Genomic DNA, 16,790 nt, shown 5'->3' with positions numbered 1-16,790 from the left:
GATCCTGGCCACTGTGCATCAAAACCCAAGCATTCCTTCCTCCTTGCTGTCCCCTGGGGGAGGAGACAGAGGAGTGCATGCCACATCTCGTCCAGCTTTTAGGAGCTCAGGCAGGCAGAATGGCCTCCACGGGAGGCAGGTGGGCACTGGGGGGCTGCAGGGAGGACTGCCCGATGAGCTCAGGGCAGAGCTGTCCTAGAACTCAAGGTTCCGCTCTGCATGAAGTGAAGCAAAAGCTGAATGGCACAGGTGGGGGTGATAGCTGTGTTTATTCAAATGATACTGGGAGCAGAGGGACAGGAGGTCAGGTGCGTGTGGGGACATGAGACACAGTGGCAGGGACAAGAATACAAATGGACTGCAACGGCTCAGAAGAGTCCACTCCAAGGGGCCAGAGTTCCGAGGGGGAAAGATGTTCTGTACCATAGGCAGTAGATTGAGTCTTAAACACACAGGGGACCTTCCCTCCCTAACCCAAGGTGCCCTGAAGTACATGGCCTGAGGCACTGGCAGGACCGGTAGTCTGAATATGGGAAAGGACAATTCCTCTGAGCTCAAAAAGGAGAAAGAATTCAAACCATGATTAAAGCTGCACAGAGACCCACCAGTGTGTGTATGGGGGGAAGGGGGATAAATACCCGAGGGACACACATATAAAACAGACCATCCACAAAGCAATGAGATTTGAGGTTAACGGGGGTCATGTTGCCCAAGGCGCCATAAAGGATAGCAGTGTTGTCTGTCCTGGGTGTGAGGGCAGGGGCTGGAGGGCTGTGAGGTGTCACAGCAGCACAGTGACCCAAAGGGCAGTGGGGCAGGAGCACCCATGCCAATGGAGTGGGAGTAGGGAGAGAAGGCCGTGTCCTGGCTTGGGGGTGTGCTGGGAAAGGGGAGGCAGAGGGGACCCGCAGTGCTTGTAATATTGGGGTGACCACTGGAGGGCATAGCAGATGCAAGAGTAGCAGCCTTCCCAGACCAAAGGGCAGGTCTGGAGTTCATATCCTACCATCTGGCTGGGAGACTGTGGGGTTCTGGGACTTAGCCACACAGCCAGACTCTGTGGTGAGGCTCCCTTTGGCAGGAGACCCTATCTGTGGCCAGGTAGGCAAGCTCCTCCCAGCTGGGGGGGGAAGGGTGGGACTCCTGGTAGCTCCACCCAGTTCTGAGCCCTGGGGGGCTGCAGGGAAGTATGGCAGTGAGTTAGTGTCAAGACAAGCATCCAGGAGGGTAAGAGGCCTTTGGGGAGCGCCCACCTAGTCTGTCACTGCCGCAGGAGTTTCTTGTTGAGGAGGAAGATGAGGAGGTTGACATTGACCTTGGCTTTGTTGAAGAGCTTCATAACAGCTACGCCTTCATACTGGAGCTGCAGGAGGTCCTGGGGAGAGGGGCAGGGGCGGGCAGGGGTGAGGGCTCCTGGCAGTAGCCTAGCCAGGCTATCACTCTGGAGCCTTACACACCCATCCAATGGCATTGGCCACTGAAATCTCATTTTACAGAGGAGGACACCAAGGCCAAGAGAGGCACAGTGACTTGAACACATGTCAGCTCAAGTACAACCATGGCTCAAAATCCATTTTCTTCTTCAAAAGGCCAAAGAGCAGGACAGAAAGATTTGGGTTTAAAATCACTGCTTTCTGGGGTACCTGGGTGGCTCAGTTGGTTAAGCATCTGCCTTTGGCTCAGGTCATGATCTCAAGGTCCTGCGTTCGAGCACTACATTGGGCTCCCTGCTCAGGGGGGAGCCTGCTTCTCCTTCTACGTCTGACCCTCACCCTGCTCGTGTATGCATGTGCTCTCTCTCAAATAAATAAAATTTTTTTTTAAGATTTTATTTATTCATTCATGAGAGACAGAGAGAGAGAGAGAGAGAGAGAGAGAGAGAGAGAGAGGCAGAGACACAGGCAGAGGGAGAAGCAGGCTCCATGCAGGGAGCCCGACGTGGGACTCAATCCCGGGTCTCCAGGATCATGCCCCAGGCTGAAGGCGGCGCTAAACTGCTGAGCCACCTGGGCTGCTCCCAAATAAATAAAATCTAAAATTAAATACGTTAATAAATAAATTAATTAATTAATTAAAAAAATCACTGCTTCCCTGAATGCTGGCCTGTGATAGGCATCAACCTATGCTGGCCTGAGGCATCAACCTCAGAGCCGTAAAGGGATAACGCTTCAGGGCTGTACAGAGCCCAGCATGGGCACGGGCTAGGGCTCTGAGGACTCATCCTGCTCTGGCATCACCGGCCCAAAGGCACAGCCTGCAGCTTGGCAGTGGGGTCTGTGTAGGGGAACAGAGGGGCTTGGGCTGTAAGACCTCTCCACTCGACTGGGGGGAGCGGAGCTGATGTCCTGAGGCTTAGGAAGTGAAGTGGGCCTACTGTCCTCAGGCCAGCACCCAAGCCCAGCAGGTAGCTTGTGGGCCCATGAGAGGCCCCTCACCTGGTAGTGAAGCTGAAACCGCTCCATGTCCACACCCAGGAACCTGGCATTGACTTCAAACTTTCCTGCCTCATCTCCAGGGGTGATGTCAAAGATCACGTTTCTGAAGCTGTTAGGGATGGATTTGAACCAGGGCCTCTTTCCAGAGCCACAGCCCTGCTCCTCCACCCACAGCAGCTCAGCATGACAGTGCTGTGTGTCACCGAGCCCAGACTTCCCCTCCACGCTCCTGTAGGCACAACTGTCTGTCTTGCCTGCTCGGCTCGCTGCATATCTTCTATCTACCTGGCCCTCATCAGCTGTCGCTCCTCTAGGAAGTGTCCCCAGCATCCTTTGCCTTGGGCTGTCTTGGACTGGGCTGGGCCATGTCCACTGGCCTTAGCTTTCTGCCTGAAGGTGCCCTGTCGCCCTGCCACCCCCACTGCCCCAAGACAGGGGCTGTGCTTCTCCTCCCTCCCTACGCTGGGGCACAGCAGGGCCCGACATACTGCCCGCTAGAGACACATACTGAGAGTGGGGAAGGTCCTCAATTTCCACCAGGACCCCCTTCTCCTGGAGCTGGGCAGCGGTATAATGGAGTGATGGCTGCTTCTTCCCTTTCCCAGAAGTCCTGATTCAAAAGGTGGCAGAGAATTGGTCTAAGTGAGTCCTTCACACCAAGGACACTGGTCCCTTCAGGGTCTGCAGGAAGGAAATCAGAGCCCAAGGACCCTCCCTGATGGAGCCCAGGGCTGCCTGAGAGGCTGGAAGGCCACACTCAGACAGGGGCCGCATTGCCCTGGAACAGTGTCCCTTTCAAACCCGGTGGAATGGGGCAGAGGTTACAGGTCACCTTGGGAGCATGCAGCACCTACTTGGCGCGGGGGGCCAGGTGGCCCAGGCAGGTGCGGATGTACTGACTGTAGTAGTCACCCTGTTCCTCATAGAAGGCCATCTTGGCATCCAGGCCCTGGAGCGTGGCCTGCAGCTTTCCCAGCTCTGCCTTCCGCCACTGGCGGTGCCTGTGCTGGCTGCAGATGTCCTGGGGTGGGAGGGCCAAGGCCAAGTGAGCTGCCTCCTCTGACAGGAGCAACTCAGGGCCTGATAAAGCCCAGGGCACCCCCAGGAGGGTCCTCAGGAGAAGCAGAAGAGGCCGGTTTCACAGCTGCTTTTCCTAGGAGGACCTCAATCTCAAGGCTCTATCCCAAACCCTCAAAGGACTTGTCCTGGCCTTACCCACACCAAGGAGTACCTGTCTTAAGGCTCCTTGTTTTTAGTAAAAAAAGAGGTGTAAGAATATGCCTTTCCCTGAGCCCCCCCCCCCCCCCCTTCAGAGAGGACCCTGTGGAGGTCTATTGGCTTCAGTAGCTGGTGACAATTTTGGGTGGACACTTGCCAGGGTGAGGCCTGCCCTTGAGGCACCTGTGTGCCTACCCCCCACCCCCCACCCTTGCCTACACCCACAAGGCCTCGCTCATCCCCCCACGCACTCACCTACACCTAACCACCACCGGCCTCTCCACCTACCTCCCCCTTCCCCCCCACTCAGCTGCCTACACCCACCCACAACCTCAAGGCCTAACCCACTCTCCTACGCCCACAAGCCCCGCCCACTCGCCATGCCCCACCTGAACCTGCCCCTCCCAAACCACTCTCCCTGCCCGCGCCCCCACGGACCCCACCCCCGGTAGCTACCTTGGCCAGTCCATCCACCAGCCCTTGGTAGCCGTCACGGGCACTGACCAGCCCCAGGCCTTCCAGCTGCCGCAGGTTACGCAGGACGCGCCGTCGCTTGTCCGCCAGCGGCAGGAGGCTGTGCGCGGTTAGCGAGCGGTGCCGCCGCAGGGGCTCTGGGATCTGGGTCTCACAGGCTTGACGCTGGCACATCAGCTGCTGGTGGGCCGCTTCCTGGGGGGGGGCAGAGGAGCTGGAGGGACCTAGCAGGTTCTGACATTCTGCCCCCCTACCCCCACCAGATGGCTCCAGGAAGAACATGGGAAGTGTAGCATCAGAGACCCAGAGGGGCCTGTGAGTCACCGCAAGGGAGGAGGGGCCCATGGGGGACCAAAGAAGTCATAGCAGAAAGCCTTCTGAACCCACTCTGGTAGCCACCTCCTAATCCTGCGATGGCCCCAGGGTGTTTGGGGTGTTCCTCTTTTGTGCTGTTTTGGGAAGCACCTCTACCGGCCATCCTCACGCTTTCTCAGGGAAGCCCTTGGCTTGGTCTTTGCTGCCTAATCAGATCTCTACCCACTCACTAGCTTCTCCTGCCTCCAGGCTCTGGGGCACACTCCTGAAGCAGCCAGCCCTCCAGCACTCTTCAGGGTGGCTACCCAGACTGCCACTGGGCCATCCAGTGCCCAGGACAGATGTGGGGACCAGTACTGTGGTACAGCAGGGAGCATGGGCACAGTGGAGCCCCAGTGTCCAGACAGTACTCCCAAGCCGCCTGGCTACTCACCTGCTCTCTAGATAGCGGGAGGGAGAGCATCTCCTCCAGCGAGTCCCTAGGCTGGAACTGCATGATGTCAGCTAGCATCTGCTTGGTGCTGTTAGGAGCAGAGGAATGGGGAAGGGTCTGGACATGGGGCTGCCCAGGAGCTGAGAGTGAGTGGACCTCACCCCAAGTCATGGCTGCCAGGGACACTTAAGCCAAGAGAGTGAGTGAGGGAGGAAGGAGACACCAAGGTGGGCTGAGGGGTCTCAGTGCACATGCTGTGCTGCCTCAACCTTCCTTCCACTGACAGCCTCCCACAAACTGCTGTCCCAGTCCTTGGGCTGGAGGATGCCCCTCCTCCTCTGGGGGACCTTCCCCAGTGCCCATGTCCCTTCTGCTGAGCCCTTAGGGCGCCTGACAGTCACCTTCCTCTTGGTGGCCTTGGCTGTGTGTTCTTGCCTGGCCCCACCCTAGAAGGCCTTGGGTGGCAGGACAAAGCTGATCACCTGGCTCACTGATTCCCTGGAGGAATAGGGGGGCTGCCCTGCTGGCGCAGGATTAAGGTGGTAGCTTGGCTCCTCTTCTGCCCAGATGCAGCCAGCACTGCTGGGTGCCGCCCTCCCTCTCAGAACTGAGGATGGAAGCTCCAGGCCCCTCTTCTGACCATCACTTCCATCGGGCCACTTTACCCCGAGCGTCTCTAAACCATAAAGCAGGGAAACCATCCCTGACCTCACAGTTGTCCCTTGGGCAAACTGGTAAAAAGCATGACAATATGCCAACATCAGGTATCACCAACATCACAAGTCTCCCCCAGCCTTCAGCCAAAGCACAGAGCAAAGGCTGAGGGGGACACATAGGCCCGGCAAGGGCGGTGCCAGAGAAGCCTCAGGGAGAACTGTCCGAAGACCAGGACCCCAGGAAGATGGTCGAGTCACCATCCTAGGATGCTCTCACCCACCTCAGAAGCAGGCTCTGGGCATTGGCATTGCCGGTGTCTGTCTCCAGCCCTTCGAACTTGTTGGCGAGTGTCAGGGACACCTCCAGCTTGCTCAGGTCTAGATTCCCATCTGCAGCTACGCCCTCCCCTGAGGTGGGGCAAGAGATGTGACCGGCGTTCACAGACGGCCATGCTAGCCATCTGCTCCGTGCACCTCTGTGCCAGGAGAGGTATGTCCACACTGCCTGAGGCAGCACCCTGGCCCTCAGCCCTCAGCACTGATGGGAGGGCTGTTGCCCAGAGCTCAGCCCTTGACTGACACCCTTGGCCCAGGGGCCTGGAGTTCCTACCTCCCCATTTGTCACCACCCCCACCCTGGACCACTCCTCTTGTTCCACAGCTCTTGTCAGGGGAACCCTTGAGGCTCACAGCAGACCTACATCCATCCACATCTCTCTCCCACGATTTGATCAGCCATTTACATGATACCACTGGGTCTCCCTCCTGCGTGTCCACTTTCTTCCTATCAGCTCGTGTCCACATTTCCAACTTAGGACCAGAGGGAGGAGGGGGTGTGTGGACCGGCTTCCTGGCACATATCCCCGACTTAACGAGAATCCCAGCCAGAGCATGCTTTCCTGCCTGTCCATCCTTCCCTGCAGGCTCCCCAGCTGGCCCCCCCTTGCCCAGCATGGTACACACCAATGAGGTCAGGGACGGTGGGCAACTCCCCAAGGTCCTCCAGGAGCTCATGCAGGGGATCACAGTGATCGGGGGCAATCCAGTCCTGGTGCTCTAGCAATAGCTGTGGGTTGGAGAAGGCCAGCAGATGCAGGTTTCAGCAGGGCCTTCCTCCAGGTCCAGCCTACCCACCCAGTGACCCCTCACTGTGCCCCTCACCCTGTGCGTGTTGACCAGTTCCCCGACGGTGATGTACACCACAGGTTTGGCCACAGCTACCATGTCGGAGTACTCGTCCATTGCAAAGCGCTCTTCTGGCTCTGGGACTTGGCAGGCTCGGCACACGAACCTCCTATCTCCAGAGGAAGGGTGTGAGAGGGGGTGAAGCGGGCAGCACCCCCACATGCTGTCCCCCCCACCTCTCCCCCCCCAGGGTCCTCTCCAGCCCAACAATCCACCCTCTGGCTCACTATGTGCTTTATCTGCAGACTCTGCTTCCCCAAGGACTCCAGGGAGGGAGGTGGGGCATGACCAGAGAAAGAAGAGGAGGAAGAGGGGACAAGGATGGGATAATTGGACAGGACCAAGACCTGAACTTGAGGTGTGTCTCCTCCAGGTAGTCGTTTAAGGCCCGCAGATGCCGACTCTCCCCAGAGAAGACTTTGCCAGCCGCAGCATGCTGGAGGACTTGAGCCACAGCCCCAAGCGTGTGGCGCTGTGGGGTGGCCAGGGCACCACCCGCTGCCATGGCCACAATGTCGAAGGCGTCGGGGGCCACTATGGCTGGGTTTAGGAAGCGGTAGTACAGGAGGTTCCCTACCACCTGAGGGCAGAGGACACTATCCCAGAAGCGTCCTGGGATCCGCCTTGGAGGCCCCTGTCCGGCTCCCCAGCAACCCTGGCTTCGAGGTACCACCTGAGCCAACCCCATCCTTTCATAGAAAACACCTGAGCAGGCTGGCAACCTGCTCAAGGTCACACAGCAAAATGTAAGCAGGAGTTAGGACCAGAACCTGGATCTCCTGACAAGTCCAGGGCTGTCCACCCTGTTAGCTCATGTCCTAGCTGTCTGTCCACCTGCTGGCAGGTGAGCTGGGTGGAGAATGTTTTTCCACTTGGATTTTTACAGCATAGGATTTTCTATTCTTTTGTCTCTGTCTGGGGGTTCACAGACACAACAGGGCAGAGGACAGCTCTGGAGTCTGGGGAGGGCAGACAGTGCTTGCCTTGTAGACCTCGTTCTCCGAGTTGTCAGGGAACTTTTCTGCCAGAGTTGTCCTCAGGACCTTGGCCACATACCGCATCCCGTACCTGGGGACAGAGTACATGTGCACTGTGGTCCTGCCCATCTCGGCCGGAGCTCAGTGCATGTATGCTGCCTATTTACTGGCTCAGATGTGGCATACCAGCCCCCCAACTACCTGGGTACTCATGTCAGTACCCAGGGCGAGGTCTCTGTCACCCACTAAGTTGACATGCAGCCTTTAGCCTGGCCAGTGTCCCCTGGGAACACCCCACAGCCCAGGATTCATTTTGCCCTCACCTGAGAGGCACCTTCACCGAGAGGCTATATATCCTGGGCATGTGACACAGCCAGAACCCTGTCCCAAGGCAGCCTGGGAGACTCTGAGGACACCAACCTCCTTAGGCATCCCAGAGCACCCAGGAGGGGCTGGGCTGGGCTGGGGGCAGGACCGAAGGAGAGCAGGACACAGAGGTAGGAGCTCCAGTCCTGCCTCCAGCATGAACCAGATGGTGGCTTATACAATCCCCTCCTCTCTCTAGCTCAGGGTTTTTGTGAGAATTGTGAAATTATGTCTGTTGAAGTAGTGTATAATAGTAGTGTGGTATCCAAACGTGCTCGACTTTATTATCACGATTCCTATAATGGACATGCCACCTATAAATTCAATCTTCTTCCACCCCCCAGGGTTCAGAGACAGAGGTTTACAAATCATGCTGGCCTGGCCAGGGTGGGGCTGATGCACGTACGGAATCCGGTCTACAGAGGACATGATGGCGACAAGGAACTTGTTGGTCACGGCCAGGAGGCTGTGGAGGGAGATGTCCAGTCGTCTTTGTACCTCGGGGTGGCTCAAGGCCTGCTCTGGGGTGACATCATAGGGGAGGTGGCTGTGGGCAGTGAGACAAAGTATCAGCCAGAGCCCCTCCCATGGTGCCCCCTCCCCCAAAGCCCCACGTCTGGAACTCTTCATCTAACAACAGGAATCCCCCTCGCAGGTGCACACATGCTAAAGGCAGCCCAGCATGCTTAAGGGGACCAGGCCAGAACAAGAGAAAGGACTCAAAGGGAACAGAGCAATGTGGGTGGAAGGTAAAGAAAGAGTTGCAGGGCCCAAAGCAAGTGGATGCATGTAGGAGGGATGGACACCCTGCAGTCTGTATGAGGGCTCCTAAGGGGAGCTGGAAGCCAGGGCTGTCCTAGATCTAGTCTTTGTCAGTTGGGGCAATCGGGAAGACGCCCACAGCCTTGCACCTCTGACATAGAAGCCCACATGTCACCGGAGCAGCCACCAGTGTGAGGTGCTCCTCAGCAGCCCCACTTCTCAAGGTCCCGTGCACCCAACCAATGCCCCCGCCTGAGCCCAGGGCCAACCTGGCTCTTCCACTGCCTTATTGGTCTATTCATCTGGAAATCTGAATATTCAGCTATCCCCTATCAATGAGGAATCCATATCCCAACTTCTGGCAAATCGGATATATCATTTGCCAGCAGGACATAGCAATTAGATACATTTGCATATTCATCTGTGTTCATTCTGTGTCAAGCACACCAGGTCTGGTGTCGTTTATTCCAGTTCCATGTTAATTATCAGAGGGACTATCTAGAAGGCTACATTCTTTCATCCCATGGGGCTGGTGGCAATATTCAGACACCTGTGTGCTCATTTGTATGCTGTCCCAGGGAGGCCCCAGAGCAAGCAGGTCAAAGACAGCTCACCCTGTGCCAGCTACTCACCTGCGCTGTCCTGTCTGGGCCTCACTCTGGTTGATCCAGCTCTTGTAGAGATGAATGGGGTCTGTGTGGACGCTCAGCCTCTTGTCCTCCAGCACCTCTTGGATGACTCTGCCCAGGATCTCCCGCAGGGCACTCTGGCCCCGCCCATTCCGGTAAAACCTCACCACCAGCCTCACGACTGTGGGGTTACCCGTCACCATGTCCTGGGGCTGCTCTACCTTTGACCTATGGTGCAAGAAGTCATGGAAGTTAGTGTCTCGCCCCGTGTAGGACAAATCGCTGCTTTTCCTTTTGGAGATTTTGGTTCTTCGAAGCCTATTCTGGTAACCTCCTAAGACTCGTCCCGACAGCGCAACCTCAGCTGTGCACTAACCCCTCCGCCCACATCCCCCCTCCATTCTGTCCTCAGAGACATCCTGCGGGCACTCCTTGTGAGCTGGGAGAAGAGGCCTTCTGGTTCCATTTCCACCCTCAAACCTCAGCAGACTGTTAGCTGGTGAAGGAGCCAACAGTGGCCTCTCAGCCTGCTCCCCTCCCGTCCCTCTGGACATGGGAACCCTACCTGATCTCCTCCTGGAGCATGGTCTTGAACAGCTGCAACAGCAGATAGGCCTCACGGCGATTGGAGGCATAGTTGTACAGGCTGAAAATCACAGACTCCATGAACTTGGTGGTTTTGTTCTGTGGCATGTAGAAGGTCAGCTTGGCCAGGTAGATAGGCTGGGTCTACAAGTGACAGGAAGACAGGAATGGTTTCTGCCGGGCCTCGAGGACCAGCGAGTGAACAAAAAGAGGCTCTCTTGACAGAAACTTCTTCGGAGGACTGACAGGAGGGGCAAGAGGAAGGGGCATCTGGGGTTGAGGCATTAGGGCAGCGGAAGGATGCTGTGTGTGCAGAGAAAGGCCCTCTGAGGGTAGTGAGGTCCTCTCCTCCCACAGCCTTCTGTTCACCTGCAGCAGGTAGAAGAGATGTTGGTAAGCTTCTAGTTTCCGCCTTTTCTCTTTGCTCAGCGACTTCAATCCCTTCTGCTTGTCCAGAACCATCATCCCCGACAGCTGCTCCTTATTCTTCTTGGTCAGCTTCTTGCAGTGCGAGACCACCTCCTGCAGGTGCAGGGAGAGTGGGCCAGTGGAGTGCCAGAGCATGTGGTCAGAGTCAGTGCCTCAAGGGGCCAAGCTTTTGGCCGTTCCAGACATTCGTGGCACATGAGCCGAGAGAGAGAGAGAGAGAGAGAGAAAGAGAGAGAGAGAGAGAGAGAGAGAGAGAGAGAGAGAGAGAGAGAGAGATGGTTCTACAGTGTGGCTCCCCCTCCCCCCAACCACCTCCGCTCTCACAGGGTGAGTCCCTGCAGAGAACTGGGTTGCCAGGCCCTGACGTTGGGTCTGTGGGTTTTGCTACTATTTCTTCTGAGACTGCTGCACTTGCCTGAGCTGGAGCTGTCACACTACCACTTCTGCACCTTTGTGTGGACATTCAGTCTGAGGAGCTTTTGTGTCTACCTCTAAGCTGACCCAGCAAGACATACCCTCTGATTATTCCTGTTTCCCAAGGAGGAAACAGACTTAGAGACTAAGTGGGCAGCTCACAGCCCCATCACAAGGTAGCAGCAGAGCTGGGCTCCCTCATTTCATAGCCAGGGCTCTTTCGGCCCTGTCACCTGCCCCCCGACAGAGCACCACTGGAGCGAGGACCTAAGCCAGGTAGTAAAATCCAGACAGGCAGAAATTACCATAAGCAACTAGGACAGCCAGCACCACCTCCCAGAGGATGTGCTGGTGGCGGCAGGCCCCTCACCTGCAGGGTGATCCGATTCTTTACCAGCAGGCCAATCTTGATGTCCATGAGGTCAAGGTCCTGCTGCAGCTGCTGGTTGGACCGGATCTTTCTGACCACCTCCTCCTGGAGCTTCAGCAGCTCTGCCTCCACCATGAAGTCCTCCTGGCTTTGATTCAAGAGGTGGGCAAATCTGCACACCACGCTGACAGTGGGATGGGGTGAGTGGACTGGCAGGACGGGAAGAGGCGTCAGGATAGCCACGTCCTCAGAGGCTTCCTCACCAGCTTCCTGCCTGTTACCACCTTTTGGTCCCCGTCCTGCTTGAGGCTAGCAGACCTGCAACACCTAGCCCTTTAACTGGTTCTGCTTGTGGCTGGGGAGTGGTGGGCTGCCTCTTGGCCTGTCCTGTCCCCACGCTCCTTATGTGATAGCCAGGGCCCACACCAGGGCCCTAGCTCCCTCTGACAGACCCCCCTCCTCAGATAGGCTGCATGCCCAGTCAGAGGAACAGACAGCACCCCCATGGGCAGGACAGGCACAGAGGGGACGGGGTAAGGGAGAGAGCAAGGTGCAGGGCATTCTATTGAAAGCCCAGGAGTGTCACCTCGGGCCCAGGAGGGAAAGGGCCCACATCTTCCAGAACCGAAGAGCTGGAGACAAACTTGGACGTGGATGCAAAAAGGAGGACCTCCAAAGCTGGGCTCCTGGACTTTAAGAACGGGAGCCAAGAGTGGCCCAGTAGGACCTCTTTGAGGCTTTAGATGTGCAGCCCCCTGTGAGGACTAGGGGGCAGATGAGGGACACCACTGGGTGCTGGCACTCAGGTCCCAGCACATAGAAGGTTTCTGCACACTGGCCCTCATGGGCTGGAGCTGGTGCAGCCCTAGGCCGCAAGATAAGGCTGGCCCTCTAGGGAGAGAAGACCCTTCCCTTGTTCGCATTGGTGGGTAGCAACAGGAAGATGATGTAAGCCTGGGACAGCAAGCACCTGGCGAGGGAAGCCTTCGGGGCGACAGGGTTGGCTGTTACTGGGGTGGGCGGAGGCTTTGGGAATAGGCCCCATTCAACGATGTTCCTGCACAGATGTCTTAGCTCCTGTCTCTCCCACCATACTAGGGGACCCCCAAAGGCAGAGACATATCCTCAGTCCCACAGGCACCCCAGGTCCTGAGGCACACACAAGGTTGAAGACATCACCTGTTGGTGAGGGAAGGGGCTGGGAGGACAATTTCTCCAAAGCCCAATTTGTAACCATGGGCTGGGGTGGCTCCCTTGCCCACTCCCTTTGACTATCGAAAGCCATGGCTCGCACAGAGGAGGGAGACCCGGCAGCTTACTCACAATGAAGAGAGGAGACCAGGCAGCGTACCTAACACCCTGTAGTCATCCCGGGCCTTTCGGGCTCGGAAATATGCCTGGATCTTCACAATGGCGTTAACCTGCCATGAACACAGGTGGGGAAAGGCTTGTTGACTGCCCTTGTTCTGGTCTCCTGGGTGGAGGCTGGGCACGGGGACGGGGCAGCAGCAGGACACTCACATTCTTCTGGAAGTATCCCAGACGTCTCCGGTATCGCCTGCAAGCTGCCCACATCCGGACCCAGGCCTGGATCTGAGGACACACATCTCAGAGCTCCAGGCTCGGGGCCTGGCCCTTGGACCCGGGCCAGCCCAGCTGTCTCCAGAGGTGGCGAGGTAAGAGGACTAACAATTGTTCCCAGGGGGCCCTCAGGAAACAGCACTGCCCACCCCTACCCCCCACCCCAAGCTGTGGCAGCTACCTTGATGACAGCATCCAAGTTTGCTCTGAAATACTGCAGACGTTCCAGGTATGTCTTCCGCTGCCTGTAACCCCGCCAGTGAGCCTGTGTGCCAGGAGAGAGGACAACCCCTGTTGGTCCCTGCTGGCCAGAGACCATCCAGGGGAGCAGGGCAGAGGAGGCGGAGGGGAAACCTGTTCTCAGAGAACATCTACCCTCATGGGGAAACCAGATATCTGCACTAGCCAAGCATGCTCTCTGCCACTCTCCCTGGTCCCAGCACACACACATGCACATACAAGCAATCAAACCCATGCACTCAAGCTAACACCTCCTCATGGAAACCCAACGGTAAGACACAAGTTTAAAGATATTAGTGAGTCTCCACATATTCACCAACTTCACCAGAGCGTGCACTGTATCCCCCCTCAATGCACTCACACGCTCCATTGTTCCTCACACACAGGGGCATGGGTGGAAGGCGTGTGCAGGTGCTGAATGGTGCACCTACCACCTCTGCCAATGCCACGTGGGCTGCAGGCCACAGAGGCTCCCCTCGCCCACACTCCTGTTTGCCAAGCCAGCACCCCTCCCACACCCGCCCATCCACCCTCCCTCCATGGTGCCCCGGCCCTGGCTGGTCCACGTGAAGGGCTAGGGTGACTGGCTTCTCTGTAACCACACCCTCTCTGGTCTCTAAAAGGAACCCGAGGGCTTCCTTCCTCCCATTAGAGGCCTCTCCCCTTTCACAGAAGCTCGTGTAGCTGTTTTCCTAAAGTATCACCTTGACTACAACTCTCAGCCCCAGCGCTACCAGCTCTCAACCCATCTGACCCCACATGACTCTCCACTGGTTCCTTAGCGACTTGAGCCACATCAGACATTGCACTTTCTTCTCTGAACCTTTGTTTATAGCCTTCACCCTGATTCCCAGCCCCTTCTACCCCTGAAATCTTTCGTGTCATTTAGGGCCCACATGAAACATCTCCTGGATGCTCAGGCCTGGACAATCCTCCAGCACGGAATCCATAACGGGCTGGTGTGTCTAGAGCATCTCCTTTTGACCAACTATCCCCCCAGCCCTTCCTAAAGCCAGCTCTCCTGGCCGGGCTCCACCCCTGGGGCTAACCCTGTCACTCTGTTGAGCCAGGATGTAAGAGGCAGTGTGCCCTCAGGACAGCAGCTGTCCCCCCTAGTCTGGAGGCCAGAAAGACCCACCCCCCACCTTCCCTCAGCACAGCTTCGTCTCCTTCTCCAGGGGCAGGCTGTCCCTCTGGACAGCTACTGTGGTGAGGAGTGGAGGAACCCCTCTCAGCTCTTCCCCCAGCAGCCCATACACAGCTCCCGCTTAGAGAAGAGGCCTCCCAGTCTGGACTGGTCAGAGGTCAGGACCTGATCTGAGGGTTCAGCTAGGCTCAGGGCTTCCAGGAGAGGTTCAAGTCTCAGCACACCCCAGCAGCCCCATTCCTGACTTTTCCCTACAGCTGGAGGACAGGTGGCCTGATGTTCTGGGCCACCTCTCCCTTTCCCTGGTTCCCAGAACCCAGGCCAGAGCCCATACAGCTCCAGCATTGGCAGCACATGTGCCTTCTAACCCCTTCCCCTCTCCCACTATTACTGTGGCTTTTCAGCTCTTTAATTTGGGTGTGAAATCCCAGCCCAGGCTCAAGAGGGAGGAATCCTTATGATCAGACCACTAAATGGTAATCACTAAGGTTCTGCACTGAGTTCTGGGACCGACGCCCTGCAATTTAACATGTGATAATGGCTACCACCAGTGGAGTGCTCATTGCACCTAGCATTACAAACTTTCTTGCTAAACCTGCACAATCAATGCATCACTGTGATTAAGGAAACTGTGTTGGAGTAGACTCAGGAGAGTTGCCCAAGGCCGTACGACCCAGAAGTACCCGAGGCAAATTCCAGCCTCTGACTGTAAAGCTTGAGCCCTCCATCACAAACCCACACACGTGATGACTCGGACTCCAGAGCCATGTGCCCATCCCTCCCACACGCCGCTCTTGGGGTTGCCTCTGTGTCCCCACCACCACAGCATCCACTGTCAGCCATTCCCTAGGTCCTGCCAGAGGAGATGTGGTCACTCCTCAGTGTGTCTCCCATCCATCTCCTGTCCTTGCCTTGGGCCAGGTGGCATCCTTATATACGAGGTATGCAGTGTTCATTCAAAAGGAACTTCTCACACTTCTGCACAACCTGCAGGTCACATCTACCTGAGGAGGTCTCTGCTCAACTCCCATCTTTCCTGGCTTGTAAAATGGTTGGTGGAGGCACATCTTCCCAGTCACTTGTGGGTCCTGCCCCAAGGCCGCACTGGACCAACCACAGGTCAGAATATGAATGGAAAGGGCTAGCTGGAGAGAAAAGACAGGGGCTCTTCCCCTTGTGGCTGGTCCACCCTTTCCTGTTTAGCCCCCAGGGTATCCTCTTCCTGTGTCCGACGCCCGATGGCTTACCAAATCTCACTCTTACCTCCCCGCAGGGAGTTGACAAAGCAGTTCTTGCCCTGGGGACAGTAACTGGCACCTGCCCATGTTCTTGCCTGCCCGCCAGGCACTGTTCAGATGCCACTGCCTTCCTTAATCCTCATGAGCACCCCATATGGAGCATGTCACAATGGTTATGTTCCCACTCTGCAGATGGGGACACTGGCTGAGAGTAAGTGCCTGTCGAGGTCACACAGCTAGCTACTTGTGGTGGAGCTGGGACTCAGACCCAGGCAATCTAGGCTCTACATGGCATGCTTATAACCCCTACTGCTCAGAGGCCAGAAGATCATCCTCACTCTACTCAGCACAAAGCAGGAAGGAAGGAAACCCTGAAGCTCAGATAAGCCCAGGCCCTGACAACTCTGAAGGCCAGAGCTTGCCACCTGGATCTTGATGACTGCTGGCAGCCAGGTCCTCAGAAAGTGGGACTGCTCAGCAAACTTCTCCCGGACAAGGAAGCCACGCAGACGGGCCTGGAACTGGATAACAAAGCCGACGTTGGCCTTCCAGAGCTGTTGGCGGTCATGGGCAGCGGTAACCTTGGTGATGGCTGACTGTGGAAGTGAGAGAGAGAACTTGTGGCACTCCAACGGGTGAGGCCTCTGCTGCAGGGAACTCTCTCCCTCCCCTACAGGGGTGCAGCCAGCACCCCAGCCAGCGGGAGCCTCTGCCACAGGGAGTCCCCTCTCTGGCCCTCTCCCTCACAGGGGCTCTGCCAACCTGGATCTCCTCCCGAGTCAGGTGGGACATATTAAGGCGACAGCCAGAGGGCCGCTCCCAGGTGCCCTGGAAGGTCTGCAGGTGGAAGTAGTAGGTAGAGCCATCCTTCATGTTGTGCTGGACCCAGAAAGCTGTGTCTCCTGAGCAGAAGCCAAGTAAGGAGAGAAGGCTCAGAGGAGGCCAAGAGGTGGCTGGGGCAGGCAGAGGAGCAGAGGGTGAGGCTGGGGCCATTACCTGGGTACCGCTTCCTTGCCATGGCACTTTCCAGGGCCCGCTGATAGCTGTCAGCACAGTTGGGAACCACCCCTCGGAGGGCCACAGTGGGGTTCCTTAGCACCTGCTCTGTCTGGGCTGCCTTGCCTTCCTTGATGGCCTGATTGATGGCGGCCACACCGAGAGCCACTGCCAGGGGCATGGGGAGGGAGTGGTTGGTCCTTACCCTTTCCCAAGTCCCTCCCATGGGCTCTGTCCTGTCCACGGGGGAGGGATTCAGGAAAAGGGGACAACAAACCCCCTATCTGATGGAAGGACAGGGAACCTCCTAGTGTGGATGTAGACAGATGAAAATAGCAGCA

General features: G+C 57.0%; 1 protein-coding gene across 1 annotated transcript in view; it reads right to left on the bottom strand.

Moving 5' to 3' along the window:
- Positions 1–250: 250 nt before the first annotated feature.
- Positions 251–16,790, bottom strand: part of IQGAP3 (IQ motif containing GTPase activating protein 3) — a 35,844-nt gene continuing 19,304 nt past the window's right edge. Inside the window, exons 17-38 of the mRNA XM_055324201.1 lie at positions 16,450–16,617; positions 16,216–16,355; positions 15,879–16,049; positions 13,010–13,093; positions 12,769–12,840; positions 12,599–12,668; positions 11,248–11,456; positions 10,404–10,556; positions 10,015–10,178; positions 9,453–9,677; positions 8,465–8,605; positions 7,699–7,783; positions 7,063–7,295; positions 6,692–6,824; positions 6,494–6,596; positions 5,813–5,939; positions 4,876–4,963; positions 4,110–4,322; positions 3,290–3,456; positions 2,944–3,045; positions 2,436–2,544; positions 251–1,375 (exon numbers count right to left, since the gene is read on the bottom strand). Of these exons, the coding sequence (XP_055180176.1) occupies positions 1,262–1,375; positions 2,436–2,544; positions 2,944–3,045; positions 3,290–3,456; positions 4,110–4,322; positions 4,876–4,963; positions 5,813–5,939; positions 6,494–6,596; positions 6,692–6,824; positions 7,063–7,295; positions 7,699–7,783; positions 8,465–8,605; positions 9,453–9,677; positions 10,015–10,178; positions 10,404–10,556; positions 11,248–11,456; positions 12,599–12,668; positions 12,769–12,840; positions 13,010–13,093; positions 15,879–16,049; positions 16,216–16,355; positions 16,450–16,617 (3,071 nt within the window). The 3' untranslated portion in view covers positions 251–1,261. The remainder of the gene's footprint in view (positions 1,376–2,435; positions 2,545–2,943; positions 3,046–3,289; positions 3,457–4,109; positions 4,323–4,875; positions 4,964–5,812; positions 5,940–6,493; positions 6,597–6,691; positions 6,825–7,062; positions 7,296–7,698; positions 7,784–8,464; positions 8,606–9,452; positions 9,678–10,014; positions 10,179–10,403; positions 10,557–11,247; positions 11,457–12,598; positions 12,669–12,768; positions 12,841–13,009; positions 13,094–15,878; positions 16,050–16,215; positions 16,356–16,449; positions 16,618–16,790) is intronic.

Source organism: Nyctereutes procyonoides, unplaced genomic scaffold (genome assembly GCF_905146905.1).
Source record: "Nyctereutes procyonoides isolate TBG_1078 unplaced genomic scaffold, NYPRO_anot_genome, whole genome shotgun sequence".
In the NCBI taxonomy this organism is placed as follows: domain Eukaryota; kingdom Metazoa; phylum Chordata; class Mammalia; order Carnivora; family Canidae; genus Nyctereutes; species Nyctereutes procyonoides.
Note: the sequence above shows the minus strand (reverse complement) of the source record. Positions and strands in the feature narration are given on the sequence as shown.